We start from the raw sequence: 15,406 nt of genomic DNA on the forward strand, positions 1-15,406 counted from the left end.
GGACTCTCCAGTGTACACAGCCTTTAGAAGCGGGCTTAGAAAGCCATCACGCCTTGGCTAAGGCCGCCCTAAGTTCTGGGGGTCGGCCTCCCCGAGTCTGGGCTCCCGCCTCCGGCTGGTGAACACGCGTTTCCGAAATCTGGCTTCTCGCGTGACCCTTGGGCGGTCTGCGCCTTCACTGCCTCTGCGCGTTCCGTGGCCGGAATCCCGAGGCCTTTCTGATTCGGTTTACAGAAGAGGGTAGTGGGGCTTTTTTTTTTCCTGTCTGGGAAATGGCGTGTAACCTTGACTCCTTCGACTCCGTCGTAAAGTTCAAAGGCGGTGACCCGGCGGTCCTAGGGTCCCTGCTGTAAGTCAGGTGGCGAGCATGGTCGTCGAGTCCGATCTAGCACAGAAAAGAAACAAACTGTTAGTTTAACGGGTGCAGGAGGATACACCTGCAGATATTTGAAAGCAAAACCGATGAGGCTGCAAACGAGAGAGGGAGTGCAGCTTTGTAACTTCATAGAAATACGCAGCGTTTAGAAAGTCACATAGAACGCCAGGTGTCTTTCCTGTGAGGGAAGTCCCTACTAAAGCTTGCGCCTTTGGAGATACTTTCTATGTCTCTTTAACTTAACGTTTACATGCCCTCCACCTCGACCCGCACCCCGTTTTCAACAAAAACACTCCCTTCCTTATTGCTTTCTTTAGAAAAATTGAACTTCGAATTTGTTTTCAGATAATCTCCCGAATTTCTGAAGAGAAGCTTTTCAGTGACAGTCTATCATAATCTTTATAAATTCCCCTATTTAGATATGCCAATCTTAAATCTGTGGTTGGCCTTTACACGTTGTGTTGGTGCCTTATTTACATTTGCCCAAATTAGCTACATTTGTTATTGGTGAACAAAGGCTAGCTAACAAAGCTTTTTTTTTTATGCCTCTGTGCTTGCATTTTTTTAAAGAGTATACTAGCGTGTGAATTACCTTCAGATATCTCAATCGCATTTTTTAATATTTTAACTCGTTTTTTTTTTTTTTTTGTATTTAGAAAAAGATGAGTTCCTTCACTTTTCTGCATTTCACAGCTCAGCTTTTTCAGCTTTTTCTCTAGCTCTGAACAAGTAAGCAACCAGTTCTGAAACTGCAAATTCCATCTTCACTGGTCAGTGGTGGGTCACTTGTGCTGCACCTGGAGGGAACTGAGAATGAGACCTGCCCTCCAAAATAGATCCATTGCTTGTGGGTAGATGTTTTTGCAGATGATGGTGGGAATTTATGAGGCAGGCGGAACGCAAGACAGTGGCCTGGCAGAAGATGGCTGGCCATTGCCTGGCTCAACTCTGCCCCTTTAAGACAGGATCCCTGGCTGTGCACCCTGTAAAAGAAGTAGGCAGCTTACTCGGTTCCCAGCCTTGCTGTTTCTCCCCTGTGGCCTCCACTTCTGACTTTTGACCCATTCTTGATCCTCAATGCCCCCTTGGTCTAGCTCCTCCAAAACTTACACTCCAGATTATTAAGCTCCCTATCTTTGGATCTGATTCTCTTGCTTCCTAATTTTAGTTTTTCCCTTTTGAAACTATATGTCCATGGACGCTACTGGAAACAGCCACCTTTGTTGTTTTTTGTTATTGTTGTTGTTAAGTTTCTTCTTGGAAGAGAAAACCAGCGAGGTAAAGGGGTGCCATTAGGGGCAATGGATAGCTCACCTGGTAGACAGTTGTAGTCCAGCAGTGAGGAGTCAGGGAGGATGCAGACTGGGGAGATCAAGGCAGGAAGGAGTTGGCATCAGGGAACATTAAAGAATGGGGCTGAGCACAAAGGTGAATTTGTTGGTTGGTTGATTGGTTCATTTATTCACTCGTGTATTAATTCAGCAAGTGTTGAGGACCTGGTATGTGTCAGGTATTATGCAAGGTGCTGGCAGTATAGGGGTGAGCAATATAGATATGTTCTCTGTTCGTACAGAGCTTGAACAAATATTAACAGTGGAGTTCCATCAAAAGTGCATATATCTTATTTAAACTGAAGCAGAGATATAAAAGAATGACCCCAAAAGAGTATGAGGGAACTTTTTGGGGTGATGGAAATGCTCTTAACCTTGATTTTGGTGGTGGTTAAAACTCATCCAACTGTACACCTAAAAAAGAGTGAATTTTGTTATATGTAAATTATACCTCAATCAAAAAAAAAAAAAACAAAACAGCCAATAGCAACTATCATTCTAAACAACAAAACACTAAAACCCATTTCAGTAGGGATCAGGAAACAGAGATACCCACTATTGTCAGTATTATGCCACGTTGTTTAGGAGGATTTAACAGTAAGACAAGTAAAAGAAGTAATTGGCATTAATTTTAGAAAAGTTGAAGTCTTTTATTTTGAAATTCCTTCTTACTGGTGAAATGATTGTATATCCTGGAAACCCAAGAGAGTCTAGTTAGAAAAAAAAATGTATATGTAATGAATATAAGAACTGGTAGATTATTGACTATAAGATAAATATATAAACGTCAATAGACTTGCTCTAATCTTGCAAAAAACACATAGAAATGGACATTTTTAATAAATTTCATTCATATAAGAGACAAAAGCCACAAAATACTTAGGAATAAACTTGAGAAGAAAGACAGTTCCTTTATGAAGAAAACTATAAAATCTTGTTGAAGAATATAAAACAAAAGGAGAACTTGGGTACCCTATATTATCTACTGCTGTGTAACAAATTACCCCAAAACTAGGCAGCTTAAAACAATAAACATTTATTATCTCACACAGTGTGTGTCTATCAGGAATCTAGGAGCACTTCACTGAGTGGTTCTGGCTCAGGGTCTTTCAGGAGCCCACAGTCATCCAAGGCTTGATTGGGCCGGAGGATCTGCTTCCACGATGGCTCATTCATATAGCTGTGCATGGGAGGTCTCAGTTCCTCCCCACATGGACCTCTCCAGACCTTGAGGGTGCTCATGGTCTGGCAGCTGGCTTTCTCCAGAGTGGGTGACGTGAGTCAGAAAACAAGGCAGGAGCCACAGTAACTCGTGATCACCCTCAGAAGTCATGCACCATCATTTCTGCAATGACCCTACTCGATGAGAGAGAGGATTATACAAGGATGTGAGTGCCAGAAGTCAGAGATCACTGGGGCCATTTTAGGAGGTGGCCGTTACCCTAGCTTCACGGGGAGCTGAGAAAGCCTCTGTCTGATATCTTCAGCTTCTTTCGTGAGGGATGGGCTCGAGGTGGAGATAAGAATCAGAAGGTGGGGATTTTCCCAAATATAGGAAGAGGATTCAGATGCTGCACAGTCGAAAAGAATGATAAATATCCACTACATGTTTGAATATGCAAACAGATCAGTGCAACAAAAGAGAGAATCCAGAAGTAGATTGTTTAGATCGTTTAGTTTAATACATGACAAAAGTGATGTTTCAGTTTAGAGGGGAAAGGATAGTTTATTTCATAAAGGATGTTCTGGTGGTCCATCTCAAGCAAAATAAAATTGACTGTAATCTTACTCCATATAAAAAATAAATCCAGCTTAGACGAAAATAAGAGAGCCTGTGAGCACACACTAGGGACGAGGGAGACCTTCTTAACCAAGATTGAGCATCCAGAAAATATAACGGAAAGCCTAGGCTGTTTATCAGGCCTCCTCGTTGGTGGGCCCTGAACTACAATTTTTGTCTTTCTAGCACTGTGAGGTGCTAGAGCTTTCTCAGCCTTGCACCTTCTAAGAATATTGGTTCTGTGTGGCATAAGAATCAGCAAGTACTTTGAGGGGGAAAGCACTAGAAAATGTAGAGCTCACTTCTCAAAGCTTCCTTTCTTTCTGGAATCTTGTCTCCTCAAATCCTGGTTGCCTGGGTAGTTATCTGACGCCTTTAAATAGCTTCTCAAATATCTTATCCAGCTTCTCTGGTTGTTTTGGTGGGAGGGTTGGTCTCCCTCGAATTGTCCATCGTGGTAGAATGTAGAAGTACATGTAGAACTACATAGTAGATGTAGAAGTCCTTGGTCCTATTTTAAGGTTTCAAAAAAAATAAGGTTTCAACTAGGACATTAAACAACTATAATTATTTTCTCATGTTAACTTTTTGGTGGTGTTTCATCAAGCAATTTATATGATGTTTAATGCTTCCAAACTATGAAACTTGTATTATTTTTGGTTATAGAACAAAAAATGTGTTTCTAAATATTTAATGTAATTGTAACTGTAGTTTACATTATCTTCTTTTTGAATAGTTCTTTTTTTTGCAAGGAAGATTGGCCCTGAGCTAACTAACATCTGTGCCAATCGTCCTCTATTTTGTATGTGGGACACCACCACAGCATGGCTTGATGTGCGGTGTGTAGGTCTGTGCCTGAGATCCAAATCCGTGCACCCTGGGCTGCTGGCGTGGTGTGTGTGAACTTAACCACTATGCCACCGGGCCAGCCCCTCTTTTTGGATAGTCTTAATTGCAACTTTGGATTATTTGTGATCTTCTCCCTATCTCCTGCCCTAATTCCACCACATTACTGTGCTGGAGAATGGACTTTGAATTTATAAAATGGTTACCTGCATTTGTTAATAAAACTTCTGCATGCTGTGACTTTCATACATGCAATCAGAAAGTTTGAACCTGTCATAAATTAAAGTCACCCATAGTCCTGTAGTTTACATTTTATTTTCTATTAGTTAAAAAGAAACATCTTTCTAGAGTCTGCCTTAGAAAAACAGTTCAATTAAAAAGTATCTGGGGCTGGCCCAGTGGTGTAGTGGTTGGGTTCGCATGCTCTGCTTCGGCAGCCTGGGGTTCACAGGTTTGAATTCCAGGCGTGGACCAATGTGCACCATTCATCAAGCCATGCTGTGGCAGCATCCTATATACAAAATAGAGGAAGATGGGCACAGATGTTAGCTCAGAGCCAGTCTTCCTCACACACACACACACACACACACACACACATCTATCCTGTTGTCCCCTGTCAACTTTGGACACTAGCAGAGCACCAGGGGAATTGAATTTCAAATAAGAGATTTATTAAATTTTAAATTGTGGTAAATGAATTTGATAATTTGCATGATCAAATCTACCATGTTGATGATAATTTACATTAGGGACTTAAAGAGAGTTTTAGAGCTGGAAGGAATCTTAGAAATCATGTGGTTCCACAACTCTCCCCTTTAGTTTTTTTTTTTTAATTTTATTTATTTATTTTTTTCCCCCAAAGCCCCAGTAGATAGTTGTATGTCATAGCTGCACATCCTTCTAGTTGCTGTATGTGGGACGCGGCCTCAGCATGGCCAGACAAGCGGTGCGTCGGTGCGCGCCCGGGATCCGAACCCGGGCCGCCAGCAGCGAAGCGCACGCACTTAACCGCTAAGCCACGGGGCCGGCCCTCCCCTTTAGTTTTAAATTATAAAACTAATATATTTTCATAGCTAAAAAAAACCCGATTGGTATAGAAAAGTATAAGGTCAAAGGTAAAAGTTCCAGACTCTCCCCACCCCACTATTCCCATTCTCAAGAGGTCACTACTGATAGAAGTTCCTGATACATCCTTCCAGAAATGTGTGTGTGTGTGTGTACATATGTGTGTGTAATAAAATTAGAAATGAAATTTTTAGTTTTTTAAAGATAAATGGAACAATACCCTATGCATTAGCTTCTTCCAGTTAATACATCTTGGATGTCTCATTCATTTTTATCTGCTCACCTACTTGGTAGGCATTTGTATTGTTTCCAGCTTGTTGCTACTATAGTCAATACTGCAGGGAATGTTTTAATAGGCACAGATTTTCGTATTTGTGCAGATTTATCTGGAGGATAAATTTTTAGTTTTAGAATAGTTAGGTCGAAGAGTATGTGCATTCAAAATTCCATGGATATTTGCCAATTCCTCTACAAAAAAGGCTATACCAATTTATGCTCCCATCTCAAGCCTCCCCTGCCTCCCTTTTTTAAAAAGCTTGGGAAATTTGAGGTCCAGAGAAATTAAATGAGGCCTCAGAGTTAGTAATGGCAGAACAAAATGGAACTATATTTAAAAAATTTCTTACATTGTTCTAGCCACCACATGTAAGTGGCTAGACTTGACTACTTGAAAGAATTTGAAAGGCTTTTTTTAAAAAAAGAAATTTTATTTTTTTATGATTTCAAGTCACAAATGTGTAATATAAACAATTCGGAAATTAAGAAAAGTTCAAGGAAGAAAATTAAAAATAACCCACACTCGGGGCTGGCCCCGTGGCGCAGCAGTTAAGTGCGCACGCTCCGCTGCTGGCGGCCCACGTTTGGATCCCGGGTGCGCACCCACGTACCGCTTGTCAGGCCATGCTGTGGCGGTGTCCCATATAAAGTGGAGGAAGATGTGCACAGATGTTAGCCCAGGGCCAGTCTTCCTCAGCAAAAAGAGGAGGATTGGCATGGATGTTAGCTCAGGGCTGATCTTCCACACACACACACACACATACACACACACACACAAATAACCCACACACCTTAATTAGATATATTGCTATTAGCTTCTTGGTTTCTTTATTAATATTTAGCATATATATTTTTAAATTAAAATTAGGATCACACAGTAATACTGTATTGTAACTGTCTTTTTCACTTGCCAATATATGGTAAACATTTTCACATTTAAATATTTTTACAAGATATCTTTTAATGGTTGTACACCATTTCACGTCATGACTATGGCATAATTATTCAATTTGTTATCCTTAGACTTTTAGTTTGTTACCAATTTTTAAACCATTATAAATTTTGCTTTAATGAAAATCCTGAGAGGTAAATCCTTATAGACAAATAGAATAAATTCTTAAAATTGGAATGCTTGGTAAGAATATATGACTTGTTTTTTATTAAAAGGCTTTTGATATACACCGACAAATTGCCCTCTAGAAAAGTTGTACCAATTTATACCAATTTACATTCCCACCGATTTACATTTTAAGCATAAAAAGCTTTAAAAAAAAAGAAGAGAAAAGGAAAAGTACAGCCTGGGACTGTCAGGGGGTGAAATGACTAAACTTAGACGCTGTGGTCATTGGGGGTGGGGAGTGGGAGGTGTGGCATTTGAATATAGAAATTTCTAAGCCTTAAAATATTTAGAGAAATTTCTGAAAAAGGTCAGAGGAACTTTTGACTAGTTAATAAGTATTCTCATAACTTTTAGTTATAAAGTACAGTGATAAACACAGTGATACTATTGAGGCTGCTTTATTGTAAAATATGAAATCAAACATTTGCAATAGAGGGAATATTAACATTGACAACAACAATAGGAATAGCAAACATTTATTGAGGGCTTAGTATGGACCTTGCAGATTCTAAAATATAAATTAAACAGTGATAATTTGATTAAGAAATTTGTTGAAGGATATTTCTTAATGAGAAGTCCACCTTAGCAATGTTAAAAGAAAACAAAAAAAAAAAGTTTATTGGGTGCTTATTATGCAAGGTCCCTGCCACATGGCTGTGGTCATTATTCCAGATTTACAGCTGCAGAAACTATAGAGTCAGACTCAGACCTTAAGGCAGGGTTTATATGACTCCAAAGCCCACGCTCAGCCTCTGGGAGTGTACCCGGCACTGTGGGAGGTGTCACTGTGATGCTACTCATCAGGTGGGCTGGGGACAGATATTAAATAACTTCGATTCGCTGGCCAGGAGTTGGACCCTTTCAATTCTGTATCAGCCTTTCGGATTATGCCACGAGATTGTCAGTTTGGTACAAGTTTGTCTTAAATGTCTCTCTAATAATACCTCTTAATCTACCTTTTCCATATGTTGCTGAGGTGTAGGTTTTGTTGTCTTCCTTTAGAGAGCATTGGGCTTTTTTCTAGCAGGCAGTTAAATGACCTCTGGATCAGCTCGACCCTTTTGAGGTTTGTTTTTATGCTTTTTTAGGGAAGGTCTAGAGTAGCCTTTACTCTAGGGATAATTTATCCTTAATACTAAGACGTGACCTTTCTTCTTTCTTCTTTTTTTTTTTTTGCTGAGGAAGAGTCTCCCTGAGCTAACATCTGTTACCAATCTTCCTCTTTCTTTTTTTAGTGTGAGCCGCTGCCACAGCCTGGCCACTGACAGACAACTAGTGTAGGTTTGTACCCGGGAACTGAACCAGGCTGCTGAAGCAGAGCGTGCTGAACTTAACCACTAGGCCACCAGGGCTGGCCCAAGATGTGACCTTTCTTGGGTCTCTACCAAAATGCTTTGGATGAGGACTCTTCTTTCTAGCTGATTGGAACTGGCAATTCTCTCTGCCCCCTGTAAGCCCTGGGGGTTGCTGAGTTTAGAGTTCTCCATTCATTCCTTGCTAAGCTCTATGGAGTTTCACCCAATGCAGCTGGGTATTCAGACAAGACTCAGTGGGATCCCCATGCAGATTTCTGGAACTCTTTTCCTGCATAGCTCCTCAGGCTCCCTGCACCACAAGCTCTGTCTCCTCAAATTAGCAAGACCACTGTGCTCTGCTCCGAATCCCTCTGTTTGCATCATCATCTGGGAGGGCTTTCCAGGCTGAACGATGGCATGATCAGAAGATCCATCTCATTTTTCCTTCTCAGGGATTGCGCACCTGTGCTGCCTGATGCATTAATATCTGAAAACAGCTACTTCTTCTATTTTGTCTAGTTCTCTAATCTTTTGAAGAGGGCATGTAAGTCTAGTCCCTGTTACTCTATCATGCTGGCAGCAGAAGTCCATGACTGTCTCTTAATAGATGCATAACCTGCCATCAGTGGTTTTATCCTCTTAGTCATTCCCTTCGTGAAGACCATTTAGTTTCCTTTCTTTCTTTTACTATTTTTTCCTAAGAAAACAATAAAAAATGCAATGAACATCTTCATGTCTATAGTCTTTCCTATTTGGATTAGTTCCTTGGAATGATTCCCAGAAAGTAGGATCATTGAGTCAAAAAATTATAAACACTTTAATATAATTTGAAGTGTATTGCCATTTACTTTCCAATAGACCTTGTAATTGCTTTCCAAAGTTACCAAGTTACTCCATAACTATATATGAGATAAAAGTTTCATCAATATTTAGATTGCTGTGATTTAAAAAAAATCTCTATCATTGCTTATTTTTAAATTTATTTGAGTGCTAGAAAGGTTGAATATGCTTTTATATTTATTCTTGTATTGTTTTTCTTTTTATTTGTATCTTATATGTCTACTAGGTTGTCATTATTTTTCTTAGAATAAAGATAAATTTATTTGTGGCAAATATTTTTTACAGTCTTTTGTTTGCCTTTTTTTTTTTGGTGAGGAAGATTAGCCCTGAGCTAACATCTGTCCCGGTCCTCCTCTATTGTGTACGTGGGTTGCCGCCACAGCATGGCTGACGAGTGGTGTAGGTCCATGCCTGGGATCTGGACCCGTGAACTTGGGCTGCCGAAGCAGAGTGTGCTGAAATTAATCACTATGCCACGGGGCCAGCCCCCTATTGTTTGCCTTTTAAATCTTTTCAAAATGTAGTTATATCTGTCCATCTTTTCTTTTGTGATTTCTTCTACAGCTTGTAAGTTTTTAACAGTCCTCTCTAGGTTTGATAAATTTTTAATTATGTTTTCTTTTTATTTAAAAAATTATATTAAATTCTTTCCTTCAGCAAATATTTACCTAGTACCTACTCTGAGCCAGTCATTGTACGAGGTGTTGGGTACATGATAGTGACCAAGATAGAAATGACCTCTGATCACATGGGAATAGGAGAAGGTGGATATTTGCAAGTGCTGTTAATCTAATTCCAGCCCCTACATGGCAGGTGAGAAGTCTATTAATAAAGCATCCATGATACTTATTCTGTCATCTTTTAGAATTTTTTTTTTGGGTCCAATAGTGTGAGATTATGGTTTAAATTATTTTTTTAAATTGCCATCTACTTATTACAATATTGTTTATTGGATAGGTGTTTCCTGCCCATTGATTTGTGGTATCTTCATGGCCTGGAGTCTTAGCTCTATAATATGGAGGCAGTTATAATGTATGTGTTCTGGAGTCAGGCTGACTGTGTTTACATCCTGGCTCTTCACTTACTAGCCAAGTGACTTCTGACATGTTGCTTATCCTGTCTGAACTTTTGTTTCTTCGTGCATAAAGCAGAGTGGTAATATTATGTATCATAGGATGATTGTAACAATTAAATGCAAAAGGATTAACACTTTTTGAAAAGGTACTGCATTATTGTATTCTTGTCAGGTGATCTTGATGAAAAATTGCCCTAAACATGATAACGCAATATGTTTTTCCACAGGTGAAAAAGCAGCAAACATAACCACAAAAGCAGTATTTGGTATGGAAATAAGTTGCATCAAGAAAAAGCTCATAAAACTAGGTAGTTTTCATTTAATTTTTTGCTTCTGAGCCAGGTGCAAGCATATCTACATCATTGTTGGAGAGCGTGTGTTTTTCCATTAGCTCAGTGGAATTGAATTCCCAGTGCATGGAGATGAATGGGATGTTGTATGAGCACAATTTAAGATTAAAAATATCACAGAACTCCACCTAGTTCTCAGCTCCAGACTTCCTTGCCTCTCAGATGCCAGGTGCTTTACTGGTCTTGGGCCTTGTGATACTCTGATTCGTTCCTCTTGTCCTGACCTCCACATCATACGTATTTTCATTCTTGCTTCTGGTCACGGTCATGGGTCTTGGCTTATTCTGCTCCTAGATACATTAGGCTCTTTTTCTGAATTTGTCTTCCTTTTCACACTCTCAGCAAGTCCCTTTGCATAATTTCCAAATTCACAGGGGGCAGAAGTAGCAGCTGGCTGAAGAACACTGGGAAGGTGGAATGGGAGGCTGTGGAAGAGAGGGAGGGCCTGTGTCCAGTGCCCACTCACCCCCTCGGGGTTCTCAGCTCTTCAGCAAAGGCTTTGGGGAGAAGAGGGGAGACTTGAACTTCCTGTAATCCTCAAATGAATGTGTTTTTCCTTTTTCAGTCCCAACTTAAACTAGATTGTTTTTCAACTCTGATGTGTCCATTGGTTGGCATCTCTCACCTTCAAATGTTGATAAGAAAGAAACAATTCTGGGGAAAGATTTCAATCTGTTTGTAGCCAACATGATTAGGAGGAAGTCTCAGAAGCAGTGGACGTCGGTGGCTGCACCAGGATGAAAATTGTTATATTTTAAGTGTTATATTTTGTGAATATAACAAATATAATATTTGTGAGGTGGTCAGCGTTGGAGGCGCGGGCACCCTCACCCTCCAGCCTGTTTAGACCGCATCCTTGTCTCCACTGCCAACATCTCAAGCTCTGCCTCGACTGTGTGAACAGCTGCTTTCCCTTTTTCATCTGCATGCTGGGTCAGACATCTGGGACTTTCTCCCTCACCGCTCACGTTTCATGTTCTCCAAAGCAACTGACTTGTCAAGTGTATCCACAGTAGAACAGAATCTCCATGGTGCTGTGAAAACTGGTTATCCTTGGGTCCTGGAGAATCCCAGCTGCAGTCTGACGGAGTTTGAGATCATCCAAGCTGCATTTCTGAATGAGTCTCAATTTCAATATTTTTACTTTAGGACTGGAACCACACTTCTGATGACTTTAGGTGAGGAAAAGGAGGAGAGGCTGTTTTCAGTTTCTCTGCAAACGATGAGGAAAAATTAAGGATGGGAAAGCTTAAGGCCAAGATTATTAGCAAAGGGCTCCCTGTCAGATTTGATAGAGATCTCCGTGATTGGGGTGAGCTGCTTTTCAAGGACTGGTGGGTTATGACAGGAAAACTGTACCCAGCCACTTTAATGATTGAAAATATAGGTTAGTAAATATGGAGATAGCTAAGTCTAGCATCAACATAAAGTTAATGTGTTTTGTATGTCTTCCTTGTGAAAGGAATTTTTAAATGATTGGAAATATTTAAATATTTAAATAAGCATTTAAAACTGTTACCATATTCCTGTAACGTGCATTTCTCCATTTGAAGGTTTTTGAAACTGAAAATAAGAGCAAATAATGGATCATGGAAGATTATTTAGGAAATTAAGGAACTCAGAGAAGACCTAAAATATCTGGCAGTTAATATGTAGATCTAAAGCAGAGGTTCTCAACTAGGGCTGATTTTGCCCCCAAGGGAGATTTGGCCATGTCTGAAGACATTTTTGGTGTCACAGTTGGGGGACTGCTATGTCATCTAACAGGTGGAGGTCAGGGATACTGTTAAACATCCCATAGTGCACAGGACAGCCCCCCATAAGAAAGAATTTTCCAACGCAAAATGTCAATAATGCCAAGTTGAGACACCCTGATCTAAAGGGAAGAGAACTTTTATTAATTGTCTAGTGCTTTTTGCATGTTGTCACATTTAATCGCCAAGGTTGAACCCTGCAAGGCAGGCACTATAATTCCTGTTTTACAGACGAGCAGATGGAAGCTGCTGTTTAGCAGTTCAGTGACTTGCCTAACGTCACATCACTAGTGAGGGATCATTGCAGGATTTGAACCCAGGTCCTTTGACTCCAAAATCCATGCTCGTTTTCCTTCACCCTTACTTCTCAGAGGGTAATCCATGGACCAGCAGCCTTGGCATTACCTGAGAGCTTGTGAGAAATGCATTCCAGGTCTACCGAATTAGAATTTGCATTTTAATAAGATGTCCAGGTGATCTGCATGCACATTAAAGTTTGTGAGGCACCGCCTGACATCATATTGCCTGGAAATGATTACCTTTATTTTTAAAAATAGTGTTTCATGGACATGTACCAGATTAAAAAGGGAAGAGCCATATCAGAGTATGGCAGGGATTCTTCACCTAGACAGACTTTGGGACAGATCTGTGATGCCCTTAAAATTATATGAAAAATAGAGCATTTATATGCATATGTGTGTTTTGGGGGGTAGGAAGTTGGCCGGTGTCTTTGATCAGATTCTCAAAAGGTTCAGTGACCCAAAAAAGGTTATGAATTACTGTCATAAGAGCTCAATTAATGTGGGGATGCAAAATGACGGTGGGTGGTGCATTCTCAACTGCTTTCTGAGACCAGGCAATAGTCCTTGTAATATGATAGGGAGCAGATGGATCTGTGGTAAGCAGGATAGAGTTGACTCACCTCAAGTCATTCAAATTCTGTGTTGGGGGTGGGGGTGAAATCCCACCTGTGCTGGTCAAACAAAACTGCCTATAAACCAAATCATTTTGGAGTCCTGGAAAAGAATATTGTATCAATCGTAACTCTTTTGGTTGCAAGTGACTCAAACTGGCTTCAACAAAAAAGGAATTTATTAGCTTATGTAACTTTAAAGCCCAGGATTAGGTCTGGTTCAGCTCAGGCTTCCTCCAGTGCCTCAAATGATGTTACCAAGCCCTGGTTTCTCCCTATTTCTCAGCGTGGCACTGCTATCCTGATGTTGCCTCGACTCCTTGGTGGCTTCATCATGGAAGGAAGATGGCTGTAGCAGCTCCAAGTTCAAGTCCAGCAGAAATGGCTCAAAGTCCTAGCGCTGAGTCTTTCTGTCTCTGATTAGCCTTACCTGGACCATATGCTTCTATCTGACTCAATCACTGGTGATTGATCTCCTAATATGATGTTGTATGGAGGACCAGTCCGGTGGTGGTGGCCATGACTCCGGGAAAGGATGACCAGGGCAGATATAAGAGCTGTGGACTGATATGGTAGAATACCCCTCCCTGGGCCTTTGGGCAGGTTGGCCCAGGTTCATATTGGACAACCCTAGGATCTGTGTAGCTGGAAGGGTCTTGCGTGGTTATGTCTCTCTACTCTCCTAATTTTGCATAGGACAAAGCTAAAGCCCAGAGGGAAAATGGCTTATTTGGAGCCAATTGAGATCAAAGTTGAGGGACTAGAATTTCTTATGTCTTAGGACAAACATTTGCGGGAAAATTTTCCCTTCCTTCCTCCTTTCTTCCTTATTTCCTAAACACTCTCGACTACATTTTACTCCTTTTGTTTTTCAGAATAAATCCTCTTCCAACTTACAAGTCTACTTTGCTCTTGTCTGGAGAATGTAGTTGTGGGAAGTCCACTCTGATTGCCACCTGGGTGAATTATTTCAAAAAGAAATATCCCAAGGGTCTGGCCTGATGGTGTAGTGGTTAAGTTTGTGTGCTCTGCTTTGGCGGCCTGGGGTTCACAGGTTCGGATCTCAGGGGCGGACATACTTAGTACTCATCAAGACACGCTGTGGTGGCATCCCACATACAAAACAGAGGAAGATTGGCACATATGTTAGCTCAGGACCAATCTTCCTCTCCAAAAATAAAAGAAATATCCCAGCGTGTTGATGATCCCTCATTTAGTGGGGGTAGCTCCTGTGAGGTAGTGATGTCATGTCCGTGATGCTTTACGTCATCACAGAATTACAGGACAAAAACTATGGTAATAGAATCTGACTTTTAAATTAATTCAGAAAATTTTTGTTAGAAATTAGTGTTGTTCTTTCTTCTGCTCACATAGCTATTTTTCTCTTGTTCCAGTCTAAACCCCGTATCATGTCACCTACATATCTACCCACCTTTTCCCCTCACAGGGTTAAATTTTCTTCCTTCCTCCCTCACCCCCCTTCTCTCCCTTCCTTCCTTCCTTCTTCCTGCCTCCCTCCCTCACTACCTCTCTTTCTCTCTTTCTTTTCCTTCCTTCCTTCCTTCCTACCTCCTCCCTCCCTCCCTCCCTCTGTCCCTTCCTCCTTTTCTTCCTTCCTGATTCTTTCACCAAATATTAATCGAGTACCTTTATGTGCCAGGGCACTATTATAGGCAGTGGGGAGAGAACAGAGAACAAAATGGACAAAAGCCCTTATCCTCATGGAGTTTTAACGTTATTGGAGAGAGGGAAGGACAAAAAGTTAACTAAATAGAAGATGTAGAATGTTTGATGATGGTAAGTTCTATGAAGAAGAATAAAGCAGAGAAAGAAGGTAGGCAGTGTGTGTATGTAAGAACTGTTAGGATTTTAAAAGTGTAGCCTGGGAAAGCCTCACTGAGAAAGGGTCATCTGAGTAAATACCTGAAGGAGGGAGCCAGGTAGGTGTCTCAGGGAGAGCATTCCAGTCAAAGGAAACGAGTGCAAGGCCTCGAGGCAGGACTTGCCTCTCAACTATTGCTCCCCCTGTTTAATTCAATAACTAGTTATCGAGCATGTTCATTCACTCACTCACCCATTCATTCATTCATTTCAGAATATTTATTGGTTGCCTGTTCTGTGCTAGGCGCTGTTCTGGGTTCTGGGGATATAGGAGTGAATCAGGCAAATAAGGTCATGGCTCCCATACATGTGATGTTCTGGTTGAGAAAGGCAGATTACAGGTAAACAAGAGACATATCAAATAATGATACATGCCATGCAGAGTGATGTGATAAGGTGACAGGGTGGCTATTTAGGTTGCGTGGTCAGGAACTATGTCTCTGTGTTAGAGTAACTCTAGCTGCTGTAACAAATAAATCTCATTTCAGTGACTTCTCAAATAGA

General features: G+C 40.8%; 1 protein-coding gene across 1 annotated transcript; it reads left to right on the forward strand.

Annotated features, from left to right (window-relative positions):
- The first annotated feature begins 272 nt into the window (after window positions 1–272).
- LOC147913746 (putative tetratricopeptide repeat protein 41) lies at window positions 273–11,746 on the forward strand. The gene is given in 4 exon segments (XM_087448609.1): window positions 273–349; window positions 11,154–11,293; window positions 11,296–11,553; window positions 11,556–11,746. Coding segments are annotated over 4 exon segments (666 nt in total).
- Window positions 11,747–15,406: the final 3,660 nt, after the last annotated feature.

This window comes from Ceratotherium simum, chromosome 25 (genome assembly GCF_057802395.1).
Source record: "Ceratotherium simum simum isolate JZ-2026a chromosome 25, ASM5780239v1, whole genome shotgun sequence".
NCBI classification, from domain to species: Eukaryota; Metazoa; Chordata; class Mammalia; order Perissodactyla; family Rhinocerotidae; genus Ceratotherium; species Ceratotherium simum.